This window comes from Sebastes fasciatus, chromosome 18 (genome assembly GCF_043250625.1).
Source record: "Sebastes fasciatus isolate fSebFas1 chromosome 18, fSebFas1.pri, whole genome shotgun sequence".
NCBI lineage: Eukaryota > Metazoa > Chordata > Actinopteri > Perciformes > Sebastidae > Sebastes > Sebastes fasciatus.
Genome location: NC_133812.1, coordinates 8,110,843 through 8,131,619, shown reverse-complemented (window position 1 = coordinate 8,131,619; position 20,777 = coordinate 8,110,843). Strand labels below are relative to the sequence as shown.

The window sequence follows — 20,777 nt, the reverse complement described above, 5'->3', positions numbered from 1 at the left end:
GTTTTTTGCCACTGACAGGCTCAAATGTTATTGGAAGTGTCTGACAACATTATGGAAAGGACCCTACAGAGAAATAAATAATTTTTCTTACCTTTCGCTTGGTCTGTTTGTTATTGTGTCCAAGTCTTGCTCAAGGAAAAGTATTGTTGTGAAATCTGAATATCCGTATACTCTGGCTCAAATATATACGGGCCACCATCAAATTCAGACCTCTTCCACATTGTCAAAATCCTCTCAATATTCAGTTATAACATTGAATTTTTTTTTAGATAACACTAAGCTACGCTTTCTGTACTCAAACACAAAAAACTCTGCCCGGCTGGCACTCACCTTTCCACCATGGATGTACACATGTACAGATATGTGACTATTTTCCACAATTATTTGTATGTATTATATGTATGTATTATGTACTAATTAAACCTTAACTTTGCAATATTGTTGTAGGGCTCTAAAAAGCATGTTTATTGGATGCCTTCATGTACAGTGGACTGTTCCAGCCACAGGCAGGGATGTAGTGAAGGTCCCATATTGTAAAAAGTGAGATTTGCATGTCTTTTATATTATAAAGCAGGTTTAAGTGCTTTATAAATACTGTTAAACTATCAAAATGCTCAATATACGGAGAAATACACACAGCCGGTATTCAGAAATTGTGCATTTGAAACAAGCCGTTAGGATTTCTGTCCATTTGTGATGTCACAAATATACAATATTTAGACCATTACATGGTTTTAATTGTAAACATTCTAAATGTGTCCAAGTTTATTTCCTGTTGCACTGTGTGTTTAAATAACATCAGCTGACAGGAAGTAAACATGGACCCAAACTGTTGCCTAGCAACGCAATTCCGTTGAAATGCACTAAAACGGAGCGTTTCACTCAGATGGTGAATACAAGTATATTCAGGCAGACAGTATGAGGAAAGTAAAGCTTTTTTTTTAACATTACAGCATGTAAACATGTTCTAGTAGAAACACAAAATACAAGTATGAAACCTGAAAATGAGCATGATATGGGACCTTTAAGACTGCAAAGTGACAATAGTGCACCTGAAAACATTTTAAAATCCACCATTTAATATCTCTTTTGTTGTCTTATACAGTTTTTCCTTCTTTTGCAAACACTTTAACAAACTCTCCCATACCATATTCTTCACTTTCCATGAGCCAAAATGAAAAAAAAAAAATGAAATGAAAACTTACCCCCTCACTGTGTTGGTGTTGGAAGAGTGTTAGAAGCCAGGTTATGTGATGTCTGACTTGTCATATAAGCAGCATTAATGGCTTTGGTTCATTTAGTTGTACTGGTATTAGCCATGCAGTGAGCCAGTATTACACAGAGTGTTTGTCCCTTAGAGTTGCCGTACCCTCTGACGTCACTTCAGAGCGACCACTAACAATGGTAAGTGAGCAGGCAGTTTCTCTGCGGCGCGTTTATTTATTTCACTAAATCGTTTTATTCGCAGATACAACATCACTGATAGTTCTTGAAACGTTACCATATCGCGTTGCCGTGTAGTTTCAGGCGGCTTCGTGTCTTATTTGTGAAGTAACAACAGGATTAAAGGCAGTAAAAGCTGAATGCTAGGCTAGCTGCGTTAGCTTGTTCTCTCGGTTGGGAGCTAGCTAGCTCTAATTAGCACAGTCATTCACACCGGAGAGCTCTGTAACCGTTTCACCAGTTTGATACAGTTAGTGCTAACAACATCAAAATAACAACATCAACATAACGAGTTGAAGTGTTAGTTAACCTGCTAAGTCTAGTTAACGTGAGCTAACTGTACTGTAAACAGCTCAGCTAATGGCTAACCCAGTAGGAAGAGACGTGTCTGTAACTGTTAGAGTGCACTGATGGATGTTTCTGTATAAACCGACCGTATGTTTGTATGTACCTGATTCTTTCAGGGTCAAAGCCAGAGTGGAGGTCACGGTCCGGGGGGAGGCAAGAAGGATGACAAGGTGAGAATGACACAGCTTCTGCTAGCTGGTGTCTGAACGTGTTGTTTTGGTATTCTTCTGTGTGGCCTCTGAACTAAACTAACTCTTTAATTCATTATTGGGACTGGATTTTAGCCAAAAGCCAACATTTTTATTTGCAAAGAAATGTTATATGTTGAAACGTTTTTATGATTTATATATATGTGACAAACATTAAAGGGACTGTTTGTAAGAATCAGAAATGCTTGTTAACAGCGACACCTGTGGCCGTTAAGTCAACGAAAGTCAGCGTCGGGCTCGCGCTTGTGCTCGTTCTAAATAGACATGAACGAGCATCACTCAAAACAGAGAGGCGACACACGTCAGCTAAAACCACAATATCACTCTATATTTCAGCTGCTTGGCAGTAATGTTAGCTGACCAGACGAAGGTCTCTCCATGAATCAATGCTGATCCTAGTGTTGGCTTTTCCTGCCTCAGCCTCCCGACCGCGGTCGGAGGGAACAGGGAGACCCCGGCACCCGGTCGGAGACGATAACGTTTCTCGCTGCGGAGCCCCGTCACTTCACAAGACACGGAAAACCTCTGTTGGTCTGGAGGAGCTGCAGCAGTTATTTCTGCCCAAACATCCACTGTACATTCACTAGATATTCTCAGACTGGCTTCACTAGATACAACTTTGAGGTTTTGGTGCTTCCGTGTAGTTTGTGTTGGAGTCTGAGTCTAACCAGCATAGCCACACGCAAGTGCGCATATGCAAGCGCGCATGAGAAACCGACCTGGGTGATTAAAACGTGTAAGAAGTTACAAACAGTCCCTTTAACATAAGTGCGTCATATTTATTTATTTATTTATTCTATAAAGCATTCTAAGATATTTTGTTTTGCTCCATCTCTTTTCTTCTCACTATCTGAACAGCCAACCACACGCTTTCACATAATGTTTCTTAAATACTGGTCTACCACAGGCTTTATTCCAAACTTTATTTGAAGAGTAAAAAAAAAAGCTTCTGTACTATATGTAGACACGTGTAGGGCTGTTTGTGCCAAGGTAAGTATTTAAAGTTGATTGTTCTTCTGGCTAATACCTTTTCTGACTTGTGTTGCCTCTTTGCCCCAATTGAAGGATAAGAAAAAGAAGTATGAGCCTCCAATTCCCACCAGAGTTGGCAAGAGAAAGAAGAAGACCAAGGGACCAGATGCCGCCAGTAAACTACCATTAGGTAAGGAACTGAAAAGGCCTCCTCCTGCCTGGCTCTATTTGAGCTCACTGGATACAACTGGGTACACTGTCTGGCAGTTATCCCTGAAATCCCTGGTGGAGAGATTGTAATAATATTAAGACTCCTTATTTGGCATTATTGAATAAAAAGAGACCACAAATCTGATATCAGCCTTCAAGTTCAAGAGGGTCTGTGAAACAAAGTGTTTGTGGGTGGATTAAATTGGTGTTTTATATTTCTTTAATGTATGTTTTACGTATGCTGGCCTGTGTTTGTCTTTCAGTCACTCCCCACACTCAATGCCGTCTGAAGCTGCTGAAGCAGGAGCGGATCAAAGACTATCTGTTGATGGAGGAGGAGTTCATCAGAAACCAGGAGCAGATGAAGCCCCTGGAAGAGAAACAGGAGGTCAGCCCTTGTTTCACATGTGCCTCACTCTCTTTTTGTGTTGTATATTTGGATAAAATGTAGATACAATAATCCTGTTCTTTTTTTTTAAATATATATGTATATATATACATATATATATATATGTATATATATACATTTTGAACTTTGGTCATATTACAGAACAGACCAAATCTTAACTTCCCCTACTATTTTTCTATTTCAATAATCTTAGTCTTATCTTTTTTACAGGAGGAGAGGTCAAAGGTAGACGACCTGCGGGGGACCCCCATGTCCGTGGGCACTCTGGAGGAAATCATCGATGACAACCACGCCATCGTTTCCACCTCAGTGGGATCAGAGCACTACGTCAGCATCCTGTCCTTCGTGGATAAGGATCTGCTGGAGCCAGGCTGCTCTGTCCTGCTGAACCACAAGGTAATATTCAATGAGAATCCTTATTTTAGGTTTACTTTTTTAAAAATACATACATTTTGATCAAGATACCTTTGTTTTAAAGAGTACGATTTAAGAAAATAAAGAAGGAAATAATTACAGTAACTTAACTTAATGATGTTTCTCACTCAACTATGACACTGCATCACTATTCATCAATTTAGATTCAGCATGTATCCGACAATTCCCCGAAACACTTTAAAGGTTCTCTATATGATATCCAGAACTTCTCTGTGTTTTGTTCACGTAGCTGGGCTGGCCGTGCGTGCCTTTTAGTGCATGTTTGTGTATGTGAGCGTGCCCCACTGGCTAGCACAATGCTGTTGCAGTTGCTGCTAAAATGTTTATTTATATACAGTATATATGATAAATAATGCAATGTTAATTCTGTTATTAATTTGTTTAATTTTTTTCTCAAAAAAAACCAACAAAAAGAATAGTAAAGAGTAGCGTTAGAGTACCGGACCGATAAGCAGTATCGGTAAGAGTAGTAGTACCGTTAAAATCTTAATGATACCCATCCCTACTCACAGCCGCAACTCTACACTGCTCTTATACGGCGGTTATAGCTGATACTGCTGTCCCGAATGATGGCGTTGTTGTGGAAATGTAGTGCCTAACCTCCTTAGCCCTCCTGGTTAACACTATTAGCTCTGTCAGCACTGTTAGCGCTGTTAGCATCGTTAGCTGCGAGCTACCGACTCAGCCGTCGCCATGTTGAGGGCCGTATGGAGACAATAGATATGCTCTGAATATGAAATTCAGCACCGTTTTTAGAGAACATTTTTTAAATTTCTGCCACCTCTTTTAACTGTAATACAATTCAAAAGTTGTCTTGTGTTTTTCGTGTCTCTTGTAGGTTCATGCCGTGATTGGTGTGCTGATGGACGACACTGATCCCTTGGTGACGGTGATGAAGGTGGAGAAGGCCCCACAAGAAACCTACGCCGACATCGGCGGCCTGGACAATCAGATCCAGGAGATCAAGGTACAGTATATAATGCTTGCATTTCAACCTGCAATGCTAAAATGGGCCTGGGCCGTGAGTTGGCTAATATTCAGCAAAAGTTATACTGCACCCAAAATCTTTGTAGTGTGAAATTCTCCCCCCCTGTGGACCTGAAAGGTAGCCTTTCAAAGTTGGTGGTTTTGTCCAGTTGTCGAAAAAAAATTCACAAACCACTTCTGCAACATAAATCATTTTCACGGCTCCCCGTCTGTATTACTAGTTTTCTAAACGCAATCAAATATCAACCGCAATATGGATAATTTCTTTAAGCTTTCATAGTGACCTGTTTATATCACTCTCAACTACATTTGCTGAGCGACCAACTTAAGCCAAATTTACACTACAAGAATTTCAAAGTCGTCAGATATCAGTACTGTTCACACTGCACAACTCGTTGTCTTGTAATGGGGAGTCTTTTAAGTCGTCGTGGTTTTCACACTACATGACTGACCGGAGACAGGAGATCAGACACTACAAGATCTTTCACCGGGAGGAATCCCTGATGAGGTCTCCAAACTAAGTTTTGTCACAAAAACACACGCGAGAAATACACGGTAAATGACGTGATACCATACACAAGACACATTGTTGATGTTGTTGTTGGCATGTGTTTACAAAATGGCCTGTTTCCACCAGTTTCCACACTTTTTTTACTATTTAGTCCTCTAGGTGCAACAACAACTTTGTTCTGTGTTGCAAATGAACACATACAATGAGTTCCTGTTGTTACAGGCGACCCCTCCTACCCCAGGTCTTCCCTCAACCTGTGTCTCGCGCTCTCATTGGCTTTACCTCGTATCCGTAGTCCCCGATAGGTCCAGATATTTAGCATGTTAGATATCTGTAATGTTGCGAGGCATCGTTGAGTGTCTTTGAACAGTTGACATATGACGCTCGAGCGCCGATGTGCGAGCGTTGAACACCGATTTGCCTCGGATCTGAGGCTTTTGTCGGGGAGCTCAAAAAAATTGCCAAGGATTGGAAAATCAGGGCTATAGTTGTGTAGTATGAACTAGGCATTAAGCAAAGTTAAAGTTTCATTGTTTATGTATACAACGTCTTTTCCGTGGGCGCTGAGGTTGATGCTGCAGTTTTCTGTTGGTTTCAATAGGAGTCAGTGGAGCTGCCTCTCACACATCCAGAGTATTATGAGGAGATGGGCATCAAGCCTCCCAAAGGTGTCATCCTATACGGACCACCTGGCACAGGTGAGTGCTTTCATTAAACATGTTACCAACAGTGGCTCTCAAACTCTAAAAACCTAAGAAAAACCCAGGCCGTTATAAGAAGTTTAAGTTCAACACAATTTTTTTATCTACCTCACCTTCCACCAGGTTAAATATACCCCCATTACTCTTTATGAAAAACTGGTAATCTTGTTTCACAAGTATGTGGTACAAGAATCACGTATAATGTATACACGTATGTGCATACTGTATATAGCCTGACCTTTAAGTTTTCAGTTTGATCACACAAGTATTAAGTCTTTTTCAAGTGAACTTCCAGAGATAAAGGTGTATTTACCCCAGACTGACATCACTGGCAAATTCCATTTAGTCCTCTGGGACCTTTTTTAAAGGGCACCGCAGCAGGGAAGGTGAGAGACTGTCACCAGCCTCCTTTGGTACTGTCACAGTAAAAAAGTGCTTCACAGCCAGTGTTACACATTGTAATGATTCAAAACACCTTCAGCAATTTTGTAAAAAAGAATATGCTTATAAGCGTGTAGTTTCGTCAATGCAGTATAATTAGCCATGGACCGCTGTGATTGCCTTTGTGAACCTTTTCAACCTTTGTCACAGTGTACAGCATTTAAAAAAAGTCATTTTTTACAAATTTCGCAAATCAATTCGGTCAAAACAAGAACATTAACAAAGAAAATAAGGCTTAAGTGAAGTGCACTTTGCTTCAGCTTGGCTCTGAATTTCAATACGATCTCTTAGTGCATTTATAAAGAACTACACATCATCACTGTTACAAATAAGATAGCATAGAAATGAAGTTTAATGCTCGCTCAAAGGCAAGGGGAAGAACAATTTTCGAGGCTTAAGCTTTGTGGGTGTCAAATTCATCAAATATTGTCAATCAAGTCTTTGAGGACAATATGCACAAAGATAACGTGATACGTGTATTGTATAAATAGTAAGAACATTTCAGACATAATACATGTGTCTGTAATCATTCTAGAAGAGCTATAATAGTCTTTTTGTCAAGGGTAACACAGTAGATACATATTTTCAGGGACCCTGATATTAAGAGATACCACTAGTGCTTTTGACCAGGCAATAATACCATAAAAATAAAGAATGCCTTCCCTCTTAATAATCTTTATTATCACCATCTATTACTGACACACATTGCCATGATAATTTTGACTTTTTTCTGTCCCTTCAAATTGGATAGAGAATAGTTTTATTATGTCTCCGGGCTGGTGACTGCCGTGGCCGGAGGCACCATGTTTTTGGGTTGTCCGTCTCATTCTTGGAGAGATTTGGCACAAATGTTCACTTGAACTCCAAGATGAACTGATTAGATTTTGGTGGTCAAAGGTCACTGTGACCTCACAAAACAGGTTTTTGGCCACAAATCCAGAATTCATATGCTTATGACAATTTCACCCAAATGTCTAATAGGATAAAATGATGAAGTAATGACATTTTGGACAGACATGGATGTAAACTGCAACTTGACAGGTTGGTGGAGGCTTTAATTCTAGTTGCAATCAAAAATAGTTAAGAAGACAACAATTGCATATAAAGCCAGTCAGTATTGCAAAAAGTACATATATTAGTTTCTTTCAGGGGTGGTACTAATCACTTATCATCTGTGTGAATGTTACATTGCAGCTAGATGGTGAATGAAGGAGATATGATGGAACAATGGGATGTGTGTGTGACCTTTTATAACTGCTTTTAGGTGCACCTGGGCAGTGTGTGATATTTTGAGTTCCTATAAACCTTTGAATTCATATAAGAGATTTCCAGTAGTGGAAAAAATACATGAAGTGTATATACTGAGAAAATTAGACAAGAACAAATACGTATACCAAATTAAAAATGACAATTAAATGAGATATCTGAAAGAAAATGTCACGGGAAACTGGCTAAGCATTTGAAAGTCAAATGGATGCAGGTATTTATCTAAAAATGGATACGTCACAGATCAATTTAAATTAATGTTGCTGTTTTACCTTAACTAATAATTGTTAACATCCACCTGGATGTTAGGTAGCTAAAATAAAAAAAACATTAGTGGACAGGGTCTTAACTGCTGATGTTAGGAACCTCTTAACTAACCTCTCTTTTCCCCTCTCTCTAATGGTGCTACAGTGATGTAATTATTGTATTCTCATGCTAAATGTATACTTTTATGTAATGCATGTACCAGGTAAGACCCTGCTCGCCAAGGCCGTAGCCAATCAGACATCAGCTACCTTCCTGCGCGTCGTGGGCTCAGAGCTGATCCAGAAGTACCTGGGAGACGGGCCCAAGCTGGTCCGAGAGCTCTTCAGGGTGGCAGAGGAGCACGCTCCCTCCATCGTCTTCATCGACGAGATCGATGCCATCGGCACTAAAAGGTACACAGACGTCTACTTCAAAACTATTTTAGACTGAGAATGTGAGAGACTGAGAGCATCGGAGCAGTGATAATGTATGTATCACCTTGAGTGTTGAGCCAGAAGTGGATGACAAGGTGTTGGATTAGTAAGTGTGATAACTGGCTACGCCTTGATATATTACATGTTTATTTTGAGTCAGTACTGAACAGCACATTTTAACAGTTCAGGTTGGTGAACTTTCTTCATCATCTAACTGAAAGTGTGTTTCTGTTTGGCAGATTTTAAAAAATCACGAAAGCCTACTAAACTGTACAGTATAATATAAGCTTTTCAATTTCAGTATGCACTTTTCAAGTTTGTTTTAGATGTGGGCTTTCCCCCTGTCTTTAATTAAAAAAAAAAAAAAGATGACAGTTCCAGGACCAGTGGCAACAGACAGTGTAGAAAATACAAAATCAGCTTCTGTTTTTCATCCCTGTTGGCAAACAAAATGTAAAAAGACAGTAACATTGTTAGGCAGGATATTGGCTGTGCCTTAAATGAATGAGCCTGGTTGGATGTTGATGTGAATAATGAATGAGCTTGTAGATGTGCCTTACACTCTTTACCTCTCATGGAACAGACAAGCAAACAACCCAGTTAAATGATAACAAGACTGCAGGATGGCCAAGCTTGAAGTCCGTAGAGTCTTGAGGATGTAGGGCAGTGTTGTTGTTGGATTCTATAAATTCTTAAGATAAATGGATGTGTCCTGTGTGTGTCGCGCAGGTATGACTCTAACTCTGGCGGTGAGAGGGAGATCCAGAGGACTATGCTGGAGTTGCTCAATCAGCTGGACGGCTTCGACTCGCGGGGGGATGTTAAAGTGATCATGGCCACCAATCGGATAGAAACCCTGGATCCAGCCCTCATCAGACCTGGTCAGTAGGAGTCTGATTGGATCAGATTCTGCCTGTATTTGTCACTGTCTAGCACTGTTTCCATCACAGGAATTTTACCCCAGAAATAAGAACCTTTTGAGGAACTCACTGTGTTTCGACTGCAGGGTCTAAATTAAGTTCTGGGGACATTTTACAGTTGTTTTTTTTTACCCTGGTCGGGGGATAGTACTTTCTGAAAGTACCAGAACTTTTGGGGTGGAGTTTGCAGGGATGACCGTCACTGATTGGTAAAACACCACAGCACCGCTGCCTCTATACTCGTGTATCGCTTCATTCATAAACAAGGAAGTGCTCTAGTATTGATTTATGACCATTTTAGGACGAGGGGAGAGCATTACTCTTTCTTTGATAACATTGAAAGTAAAGTGAGTCTCTGCTGTCGGCCTCCCAACAGAGAAAAAAGAGAGAAGATTGCTTTTGATTGCTTTGCGGCGTTAACGTTCGAAAGCACAAATAAATAACCATCAAACACTCAACAGATGATTTACCGTGGAGACACACGCTCTTAGTTTCATTTTCCTCCTCTGCATTTCATTCATATCCAACATGCATCAGTAAATATATGCAGCAGTAAATATTGTCACGTTTATTTTTTTTTCTATGGTTAATTTTTTCCAGCATGTTTTATTAGATGAAACAGGCAGACACACTGAAACTGCAGGCTTTAGAGAGAAATACATTTTCTTACACGTAACATAACGAAGATCTTCCTCATTATTATTCCTAAAAGGCTCAGAAGAGTAATTAAGGTCTCCTGTTAATGAAAAAGTTTGAAAATCGTACTATTCGTACAAAAATCATTTATTCATTTGACCTTGGTACGTATCAACAGTTATTTATTCATTCATTTAGACTTGCACTGATTGTGCACCGAGACTGTTGTGGACAGTTGATCATTGATTAGATCTGCTATCAGATCTGCTTTAAAATGCTTTACTGTAAAAGCTCGGGGATTCAGTTGTGGGCAGAATCATCGTAGGCAAAGGAACTTCCTTAATTGGTTTGTAAAATTATTAATGTTTGATAAATTAACCAAACATGATTAGCGTTTGGTCAATCGGTGCACCGCTATGTTTATTAATTAAATTGGAAGTTAGCATTAGTCTACTAAATGAAATGTTAAAACATTTAATGTTGGCAAAACTGTAAGAAGCTCTTTACAGCGGCAGTTTGTAAAGTTGTAGTTTTCTTCTCTCCTCCTCCTCCTCAGGGAGAATTGACCGTAAGATCGAGTTTCCACTGCCGGATGAGAAGACCAAAAGGAGGATCTTCCAGATCCACACCAGCCGCATGACAGTAGCCGATGATGTCACCCTCGATGACCTCATCCTGGCTAAGGACGACCTATCAGGAGCAGACATTAAGGTGAGAGCGAGACTGTTAACGCGCAGCTTCAAACTGGTTTTGTCTCGGATCACATCAGCTGGATCCAAAATGTATGTGCTTACCAGTTTGACTTTTTGACCAGCTACATTGTTCTTAAAGAGATTACAAATAATGGGTATGTCAATAGAACATAGACAAAACTTACATACACTGCATGATGGCTAGGGCCAATGGTTCCAGTGAGTTTTTTATGCTTCCATGAAAGTGATATCTCAAGAACGCCTGGAGGGAATTTCTTCAAATTAGGCACAAACCAGTCCGTCCAGTCCGTTTAGAATCTGGTGGTCAAAAGTCACCGTGACTTCACAAAACACCTTTTTGGCCACAACTCAACAATTCATATGCTAATTATGACAAGTTCACTCACATGTCTAATAGTATTAGATGATGAAGTGATGACATTTTGGACAGACATGGATGTAAACTCAATCTTGACTGGTTGTGGAGGCATACAATCACGAGGCGTTGATTCAAAATTGTCTTTCTTTTGTGTCCTTTCTTAACTCCCACACATGTAATAGTATCTGTGGGAGTACTCTGTCTTAACATAAGAGTGGATTAAGCAGCGTGGTAGGGGTTGTGTCCAATCGAAGTCCGTCCCGGCGCTGGAGATGCGTTCTGTCTGTTTTCTTAATTTGCTCCGGCTGGCTTCTGTGTGACTACCGCCACGTATTGATTGTGTGAGTTCAACAGGTCTGGGCACTGAGCCAGTTCACACTGTGGCTCAGCAGAAAAGGGGGAAATAAGATGAAGGGAAGCCATAAGTGCTGATTTTCTAAACTATAGTAGTATCAACACCTCAATTTAATTGTACTGTATTGTGTCCTCATCCAAAGTTGACTGTACATTTAACTCTTTACTTCTCACTGACTCAACTCTGCTGCCCTCATGTGAGAACTGACAGAATTACACTTGGAGTGGGTTTTCCAGCATTCTGTATGATGCTTTTGTGTAAATCATCAACATGATCATATAAATGATGTCAGTCATTTACAATAGCCGGTATTATTGAGCAGAAAATAATTCACCGCCTTTTTGATATCTGATACTGTTAGTGTTGCAAAACTTTACACAAACTTAAGTGTAAACTTTGAAGTGAGAACTCCTTAACTCTTATCTTGTGAGTCATTATGTTGTCTGAATTGTGGTCAGTTTGAATTACAGTATGTCTGTTAGAATTAATATACATCGATCAGCCATAACATTATGACCACTGACAGGTGAAGTGAATAACATTGATGTTATTGATGCATGTGTGGAGCGAAGGCTGGCCCGTGTTGTCAGATCCAATAGTAGAGCTACTGGGGCTCAAATTGCTGAAAAAGTTGACGCTGGTTCCGATAGAAAGGTGTCAGAACACACAGTGCATCGCAGTTTGTTGCGTATGGGGCTGTGTAGCCGCAGACCGGTCAGGGTGCCCGTGCCTGCCTAATGTTATAGCTGATCGCTGTATAAGGTGACAAGTTGTCACAATCGAATAAAAGTAGAACATGACTCAGTCAAAACCAGGTATATGGCTGGACTGTGTAGAGTCAGTCTGTGAATTTGTGGCTAAATTGTTACACAGATGGTCAGTGGTCATGTCTATAGTGTTAAATCCAGCAGTACATGTCCACCAGGTCTGGACGAGGACGCTAGGGGATGCGGGAAAACAGGAAAACAACATGGCGGCCTGCTCGTAAACTGTCTGTTATTCCGTCTAAACAATCCACCTAAATCTACTTCTGAAAACATTTTAAGTGAGAAACAGGCTATGCCGCTGCTGAATCTCGTTTCATTTTTAGAATTGATCGCCTAGTTTCACAGCTTGGTCCAAGTTTCGTAAGCTGGACGTGTCATGCTGGACGGGCTCATTTGCATAAACGACTGTTCCCTGCCTTTTCATTTTGAAAGAGCAAAGGCCAGTGAGGAAATTCCAACACTACGCCTGACCAATTGTGTAACTTCATCACTCAGTGACAGACTTTTGCGTTTGTAGGGCTGGCCTTCTGCAGTCCAGCCAATAAAAAACACCTACAGCTATCTTTAGTTTAAAACATACTGTCAATACAACATTGTCAAATGAATTAATGGTAGTTTCTGTTATTCCTTCACATCAGGTATTTCCACATTTCACTTGCTATATTTTGTATGCACAAGTTACTAGTTTACCCCGTTAAGCAGGAAAGCTAAACACACAAAAGTGATGAACTAAATGATAGCACAGAGCAGAGCATTTTTTATCTGCCAAGGAGGTTATACTGCGTTCCATTTACCTCGAAAATCAGAGGTCAGAGCTGGGAATGACGTCATACCCGAGTTGACCGTGTTCCAGTACAAGTTGGAAAACTTAATGGGGTTTGCTCCAGCCAGGTTAGCCATTGTTAGCAATACCAGTTAATAACAATGCATTACGGCGGTATTTTGTGCATACAAACACCGTAGCAACGTGTCTACAGATAGAAGTTGCACTCTCCAAGGACCCTTGTAGTTACTGCTACAGTTTTTTTCCCCCACGGAGTTCGACATCCATTTTTACTGTATTTCTACACAGTTTAAATTCCTTTTCTCTTTCACAGAAACCTACGGCTGAAATAACACTTTTTTTTTTTATCTCTCCTCTCCCTCTCCCTGTGTCCTCAAGGCCATCTGCACAGAAGCTGGCCTCATGGCTCTGCGCGAACGCCGCATGAAAGTCACCAACGAAGACTTCAAGAAGTCCAAGGAAAACGTCCTGTACAAGAAGCAGGAGGGCACACCAGAGGGGCTCTACCTCTAACCTTCAAACTTTTATGTTTCTCTCACTCTCACCCCTTCCCTATCTATCGCTGTGTGAAAGAGAGGAGGCAGCAGTTGAGTTGTTTGTCTCCCCCAGAGAGAGTTTTGATATATTTTGTGCATGTCATGTCTGGCTTATCCCACTCTCCTGTTACCGTTATGTGAATAAAAAGACACCAAAACAATAGTCGTCGTGTGTTAGTAATGTTTTTATTTTCTGGAGCGTTTTGGCTCGCTCACCAGCCGATTTGAATATTATCAGGCCATTAAATAGCCATTATCAGTCGCTATAAGCACCATAGATGTGGATCATTAGGGGCCTACTACGTTGTAAAAGTGAAACTTAAAAGCAACACCCTCTGATATGTAAAACTGAATGAAACTTCACATCTTAATCACAAACAAAAAAGGCTTCTTTAGGTTTAGGCAACAAAACTACAACTTCTTTAGGATTAGGCAACAAAACTACAACTTCTGTAGGTTTAGGCAAACAGTATTTTTTACAGTTATTTTAACCCAAAACACTGTTATGGATTAAAATAACTACAAACACAAAGACAACTCTGCATTGTTGGTTTCAATCGGGATGCAAACTCCAGTCTCCTGGGTGAAAACTGCGTTTTACACTGTCTATACTACAGCACCTGACTTCTACTTCTGCCCCTGTCATAATTACTACGGTCACTAGAGGTTCTTTTATACCTTCTTTCAGTGATCTACCATGTGAATAGGTGATAAAACTAACTAGTGGTTGTAGTACGCCCCTATTGACCCACATCTATAGGGCTTATAGTGACTGATGACGCCTATTTAACAGCCTGACAACAGCAGCACCCTCTCAAATCTTGTTAGGACATTTGTTGATGTCTGCTTCTTATTAGATTTCTGTATGTTGAGTTCATAGCTGTGCTGTAATATCTTAAGATAATGAATCGCATGAATTATTCAATTAGTTCCGTCTCTGTGCGGTCGCCCTTGGTGTCAAAAACAGAATCAAGCATATCGATATGCAAACTCATGGTGCTTGTGTCGTCCTTGCATACATCCTGAGAATGATATGCCTGTTATTTTTAGAGCCCAGAGACGAGACAATTGCTTGAAAGAATTGCCATCTCCTCCTCAAATAAACATTCCTCACTAATTACTAGAATATTTCACATGACTCCCACACAGTTGGCGACAGTGCAGATAGGTGCACATACGTAAATCTGAGATTAAACGCCCTGACTTGCATTTTAGTCGAACACTGCCTCCAGGAGCAGCACAATGTCCTTGCACTAATGCTTCACTCTTAAATGTTTAGAAGGGACTGTGCCTGAGCAGTAGAGAGAGAAAGTGAAATTTGATTTTCTGCACATCATCATGTATATCTGTGGCAGGGGGATGAGTGCGGTCTGTGATTTGATTTTGCTGTCTTCTATTCAAATCAGCCATTACGTTATTACAGCGCCGTTAAATCAATCCAGCTAAGCTGCCCTTGCTGCAGTGTGACATGCGGAGAACGCGGTGATTTAATTCCTCTTGATGTGGAGCCATGTGTAACTCGGTGCTCAGCAGAAAGTGGCCCCCATGCAGCAAGCATCGAACCACTTCGCAGGGGCCATCTGAGTGAGAACAGAGCCGCCGCTGCTGCAGCCCCCACCTCGGAAACACTCTCCTTATTAAATCAGTCACGCATTTCAGCTGCAGCTCGTACATCGCAGCGCATTCAGCAAATGGAAGATGAAAAAAAACATTTAAATCAAGCGTGGCGTGTTGAGCCAGATAGTCTGGGAGGGTTACAAGAAGAGGGGCGTGCGTTCTAATGAGGCATTTGCTCTGTCAGCTCAAGGCAAACTGTGGGTTGGGTGTTTCTAAACCGCCCCTAAACCCCCCCACCCCCATGAACTCACAGATACTGATGGGAGGGGATGATACAGCAGGGCTGAACATGGTGTTGGCATTCTCTGAAATGTCACATCCACATTCAGATCGTGCTCTAGTTGATAGTGTTCTGCTTGAAAGCAAATAAAAGCCTTGTTTGCAAGATTATAAATTCCCAAACACATGAAGGGGACAAGGACCTTCTTAAAAAATCCAAAAGAAAACCTAAAGTACTACATAGATATATTTACAATTATCAATTTGATCAATTTGCTAATCTTACAACAATCTATTTGTATTAGGGCTGTCAATCGATTAAAATACTGACTGTCCATGATTAATTGCAAATGAATCATACTTTTTTTTGATCTGTTCAAAATGTACCTTAAAGGAAGATTCGTCAAGTATTTAATGCTCTTATCAACATGGGAGTGGGCAAATATGCTTGCTTTATGCAAATGTATGTATATATTTATTATTGGAAACAATTAACAACACAAAACAATGACAGATATTGTCCAGAAAGGTACTGCATTTAGCATAAAAAATATGCTCAAATCATAACATGTCAAACTCAGTGTCAGTGTGTCAGTGTGCTGACTTGACTATGACTTGCCCCAAACTGCATGTGATTATCATAAAGTGGGCATGTCTGTAAAGGGGAGACTCGTGGGTACCCATAGAACCCATTTTCATTCACATATCTTGAGGTCAGAGGTCAAGGGACCCCTGGCCTTACCAGTTTTTCATCACCAAAATGTAGCGTACGTTTTTGGAGTATTTATTTAACCTCCTTTGTGACAAGTTACAGGGTTGGTACCTATGGATTCCTTACCAATGGTTTTTATAGTTTCATATGATCCTAGGATCTTCACTCTAGCTTTAAAACTGAGCTCAGTACAACCTAAAAAGTTAAATTGAAGAGATTAGTGGCGTTAAAACGAATTTGCGTTATCGCAGAGTTTAATTTATTTTTCAGGTTTCAGGAAAATGAATGAGATGCTCATCCTCTCACGTCTGTGCTGCTGCCAAGAGTAAAACAACAAAACGAGAAATATGTGTTGCAAAGCAGCAAGGAAAATGCTCATCTGCTTATGCAATAGCTAATTTCTCATGTTAAACAGGGCAGCACACTGAACAAATTCAGTAAGAAGTCCCGATTAGTTCCAGTAGATTAACAAATGATGTAGCTCAACGTGAGTTAGAGTCACTTGACGTGATGAGAGGAATAAAGAAACAGCCTGGACTCTGACTGAACTACAGAGATCCGCAGGGAAAAAATTACAAGTACATATGCACATAAAACAGGCAATGAAATAACACAAGCACTAGTCTGTAATATAATCAGCAGTACAGCCGCACACACGCTACCATCAAATATGCAGTCTACAAATACAATATGGAACAATACACTTCCCTATTATATTATTATAATAAGCTATATTAACCCTCTATCTGTCCAGACAACCTTAATTATATCTATGACTCATTAGAAATCTCTTAAAGGAACAGTGTGTAGCATTTTGGGGATCTATTGGCAGAAATGGAATATAATATTCATAATGTTTTCATTAGTGTATAATCACCTGAAACTAAGAATCACTGTGTTTTCGTGAGCTTAAAATTAGCCTTTCATATCTAAATAGGGAACGGGTCTTCTTCACGGAGTCCGCCATGTTTCTACAGTAGCCCAGAACGGACAAACCAAACACTTCTTCTGAACTTCTATGTGAGTACATTCCTTTTTTTTGTTATTGAGTGGGATCAAGGATTTAAATCTATAACAATGTAATTGTTACTTAATTGTTATTAGAAGTGCAAGTGATGTAGTGTGTAGAGAGTTGTGGTAGAAATTGACACCATATTTTAGATTTATTGTCTCCAGACAAACTTTATGAACCCATATGGCTGCAGTGCAGAGCCATAGTACGCAGCCTCCGCCTCCCACTTGCCGTTGCTTCTGACATAATTACAGATATCTGTAACATCATTTCGCCTGGTCAAAACTCAGTTTTAGCGCATTTTGACAGAATTGCAACAGAATTGCAACAGAATTGCGTTGCTAGGCAACAGCTTGGGTGTGTACTTCCCGTCAGCTGACGGCATTCACATACACTGCAACCAGGAATACACTGGGACACCTTTAGTATGTTTACGTTTAAAATTGTGTCAAAGGTCTAAATATTGTATATTCGTGACATCACGAACGGGCAGAAATCCTGACAGCTTGTTTCAAATGCAGAGTTTCTGAATACGGGCTGTGTGTATTTCCCTGTGGATTGAGTGTTTCGATACTTTCACAGTATTCATATAGGACTTAGGCCTGCTTTATAATAAAAAAAACATGAAAATCTCTTTTCATACTTTTTTATAATATGGGACCTTTAAGATATCTAAAAAGGCCAATGTAGATATCTTGAATTGAGGGGAATTAGAGATATCTTGAACTGGAATTCTGACTAGTCAGAATTAAATTGTAGATATCTGAAACTGGAATTACGACTAGTCATGATTAAGTTGCGGATATCTGCAACTGAACTGTAGATATCTGTAATGAGAAATCCTGTACACATGAATGGCAAAAGTAGTTTGAATCTTCTTGTCAAAATACAATTACAGTAATTATACTGTATATCCTGAATTCGATTTTTGACTATAGGCAAAATGACTGCAGATATCTGTAATGAATATCCAGTCGAGGTAATATATGTTAAAATGGCTTTCCATACACTTCAGCAGTGTTTTTTAATACATTGCAGTGAATTAAAGACATATCTGATTATATAGCACATACTCTGAATAGACATAGTGCATCTCTTCCTTCCTGTGTTGGCTGCTGTAAACAACATGATGTATGGCTCCACTTCGTCCACTGGGTGGTACTTTGTGTCAGGTAACACCTCACACACACTGATGAAACAGACTGGAGGATTTATGTGTGTGTAAGATTATGACAACACGGTGATATTATCAGCTTTGCCATATTCTGCGTCGTCATTCTACCTACCGAAATGCGTTTTACTGAGGAGACATGTTAGATGCCGTAAATGACACACCATGCTCGTTTTATGTCGTGAAATGCGACAGTTGTATACGGCTTAAATAAGTAGGCATTGCTTCATTGTTAACTCCACGTCGGCCTACCACACTTTGTAGTAGCCAATAGTAAGTCTGCGCACTTCCCATATCGAGCCTATCAAACATTCAGCCGCACCAATGAAAAGCCTGTCGCATTTTCTCTCCGTCTCCACACAAACAAAATCATAAATAATTATAAACACTTAATAAATCGTTTTAAAACACGGGTGCTGGAAAGGTGCGTTGTTTTTTTTTAAGTTTCCCGTATTTCTATTTATTATATTTCCATCAAGTGCCACTGCCTGGTGCAATGCAGGTCCCGTGTAGCCAATCGATGCGGCCGACACATGGAGGATAATATTGCAGGTCTACAGCGGCCAATCAGAAACGCGCTCACACACCGACACAGCAAACTCTCCAGTGTCAACCAGGCTGCTTCCTACACTAGAGGTATCCTTCCGCGGCTGGAAACTAGTACCCCGTTATTTGGAGAGCTCTCTTTCTAGAATAATAAGAAAACAGATGGATGGATGGTAGATAATGATGCACCATTTGGGATTTTATATATTTGTTTAATGTGAAGTTTAACATTTGATATATTTAGTGAAGTTGAGAGGTTTAACAATTATATGCTCAAATTTAAAGGTACAGTCTACATTTTTTCCCCAGCCTTTGAATTTGATTATTCAAAACTGCTACAAATATTACAAATAAATTGATAAATTGCTCTTAAGTGGATTATAGTTGCAAGACTTGCTGGACTTTAGTTTGTAGCCCTTTTTTTGTCTTTGAATTATAATTGTGATTATAGCCTGGTAATTTTTTGCCTAAATGCAAACCGTCTTCCACATTTGGTTGTTGATTTATTTTGTCATAATAAAAACTATCCTTTCATTAAAATGACTGCTTTAGGTTTTTGGTTTTTTTTTTGTCTCTGAATTAGCCTATATTTGTGATTATAGCTTAGTCATTTTGCCAAATGCAAACCATCTTCCATATCAGTAACATTTGTTTGTTGATTTCATTTGTCATTATAGGGACTATCCTTATATTAAAATGACTTGTGATGGTTACCAGGCAGTGGAAGACAAGTATTTCTCAATAAGTGACAATTACTTAAGATTGCTAGTGTATATAGGCGCCCACGCCAAGTTATTTCCAGTCTTTATATATAAATTATAGTGCCTCAAAAATTATTTGGGCTTAATTTTAATTTGCATCTTTATTGCTATAATCCAACTTGGCCTAAAAGCTCCCAAGGGGCTTACCAAACTAACTCCATAAAATACAGCTTCTTGCAAGTTATGTTATGTTTCCAGCATATATTAGTGCACAAAACAAAAGTGATGTTTTAACCTACCCAGCCAACATTTATATGTGGGGCCCATGTGGGTAGTAAATGGGCTGAAAAATGGGCCCTATATGGGATTGTCCATGGGTTCCATAATGGCCCCATGCCAATTGCCCTTGTGGGTTTCATGCAGGAGTACACTTGGTGTTTTATGGGCCCAGGTTTAAGTTCTATGTGGGAACTACATGGGGGCTACATGGCCTGAAATATGGGTTGTAAGTGGGTTTGTCCACAGTTTCCATGTTGGCCCCATGCACTAATTTCCCAGTAGTGACCCAACTAGGACCCACACGGGTAGCCCACATCGGGAGCCCATGTGGGACCAATTTAGTTGACCCAAGTGGGCGCCATTTGGGTTGCCCATTCTGAGCCCATGCACTAATTTCCCATTAGTGACCCAACTAGAACCCACATGTGTAGGACCTACTTAGTTGATCCAAGTTGACCCAAGATAAGATGCCCATTTTGGGCCCATACCCACTTGATACCCCCAGCATAACCCATGTGGGGCCCACATAACCATGTTGGCTGGGTATAGGCAACAATCATAATGAAAACATTTTGAAAACATCCTACAAAGATGGGTTTTGCAATACATAACCAAACATCCACATATTAAACTACATGACTTTGGATGTAGTAGTTTAATACAAGTGTAAGGATGCATGAACCCCATGCACTGCAGGCGTTTTTTTCGCCCCGGTGATTGGCACATCTTGCTGACGGCCTGCACCCTCTGCTGCTGCTACTGCAGCAACAACCCTTCTGACTTGAAATAAGGAAGTGAGTGATCAGTGCTAGTGTGGCGGCGGAGGGATACGGAAAAGG

General features: G+C 40.1%; 1 protein-coding gene and 1 long non-coding RNA gene across 4 annotated transcripts in view; one reads left to right on the top strand and one right to left on the bottom strand.

Moving 5' to 3' along the window:
* LOC141755639 (uncharacterized) overlaps window positions 1-1,376 on the bottom strand; it is a 74,392-nt gene extending 73,016 nt beyond the window's left edge. For all 3 annotated transcript variants that reach the window (XR_012591311.1, XR_012591312.1, XR_012591310.1), the window contains exon 1: window positions 1,206-1,376. This is a non-coding gene — a long non-coding RNA (uncharacterized LOC141755639). The remainder of the gene's footprint in view (window positions 1-1,205) is intronic.
* LOC141755637 (26S proteasome regulatory subunit 4) lies at window positions 1,315-13,844 on the top strand. Its single transcript, XM_074614682.1, has 11 exons — window positions 1,315-1,404; window positions 1,908-1,961; window positions 3,066-3,162; window positions 3,446-3,570; window positions 3,802-3,987; window positions 4,865-4,993; window positions 6,126-6,222; window positions 8,402-8,591; window positions 9,342-9,493; window positions 10,725-10,879; window positions 13,524-13,844. Exons 1-11 carry the CDS (start codon window positions 1,402-1,404, stop codon window positions 13,656-13,658), a joined length of 1,323 nt encoding a protein of 440 aa, XP_074470783.1. The 5' UTR covers window positions 1,315-1,401; the 3' UTR covers window positions 13,659-13,844.
* Window positions 13,845-20,777: the final 6,933 nt, after the last annotated feature.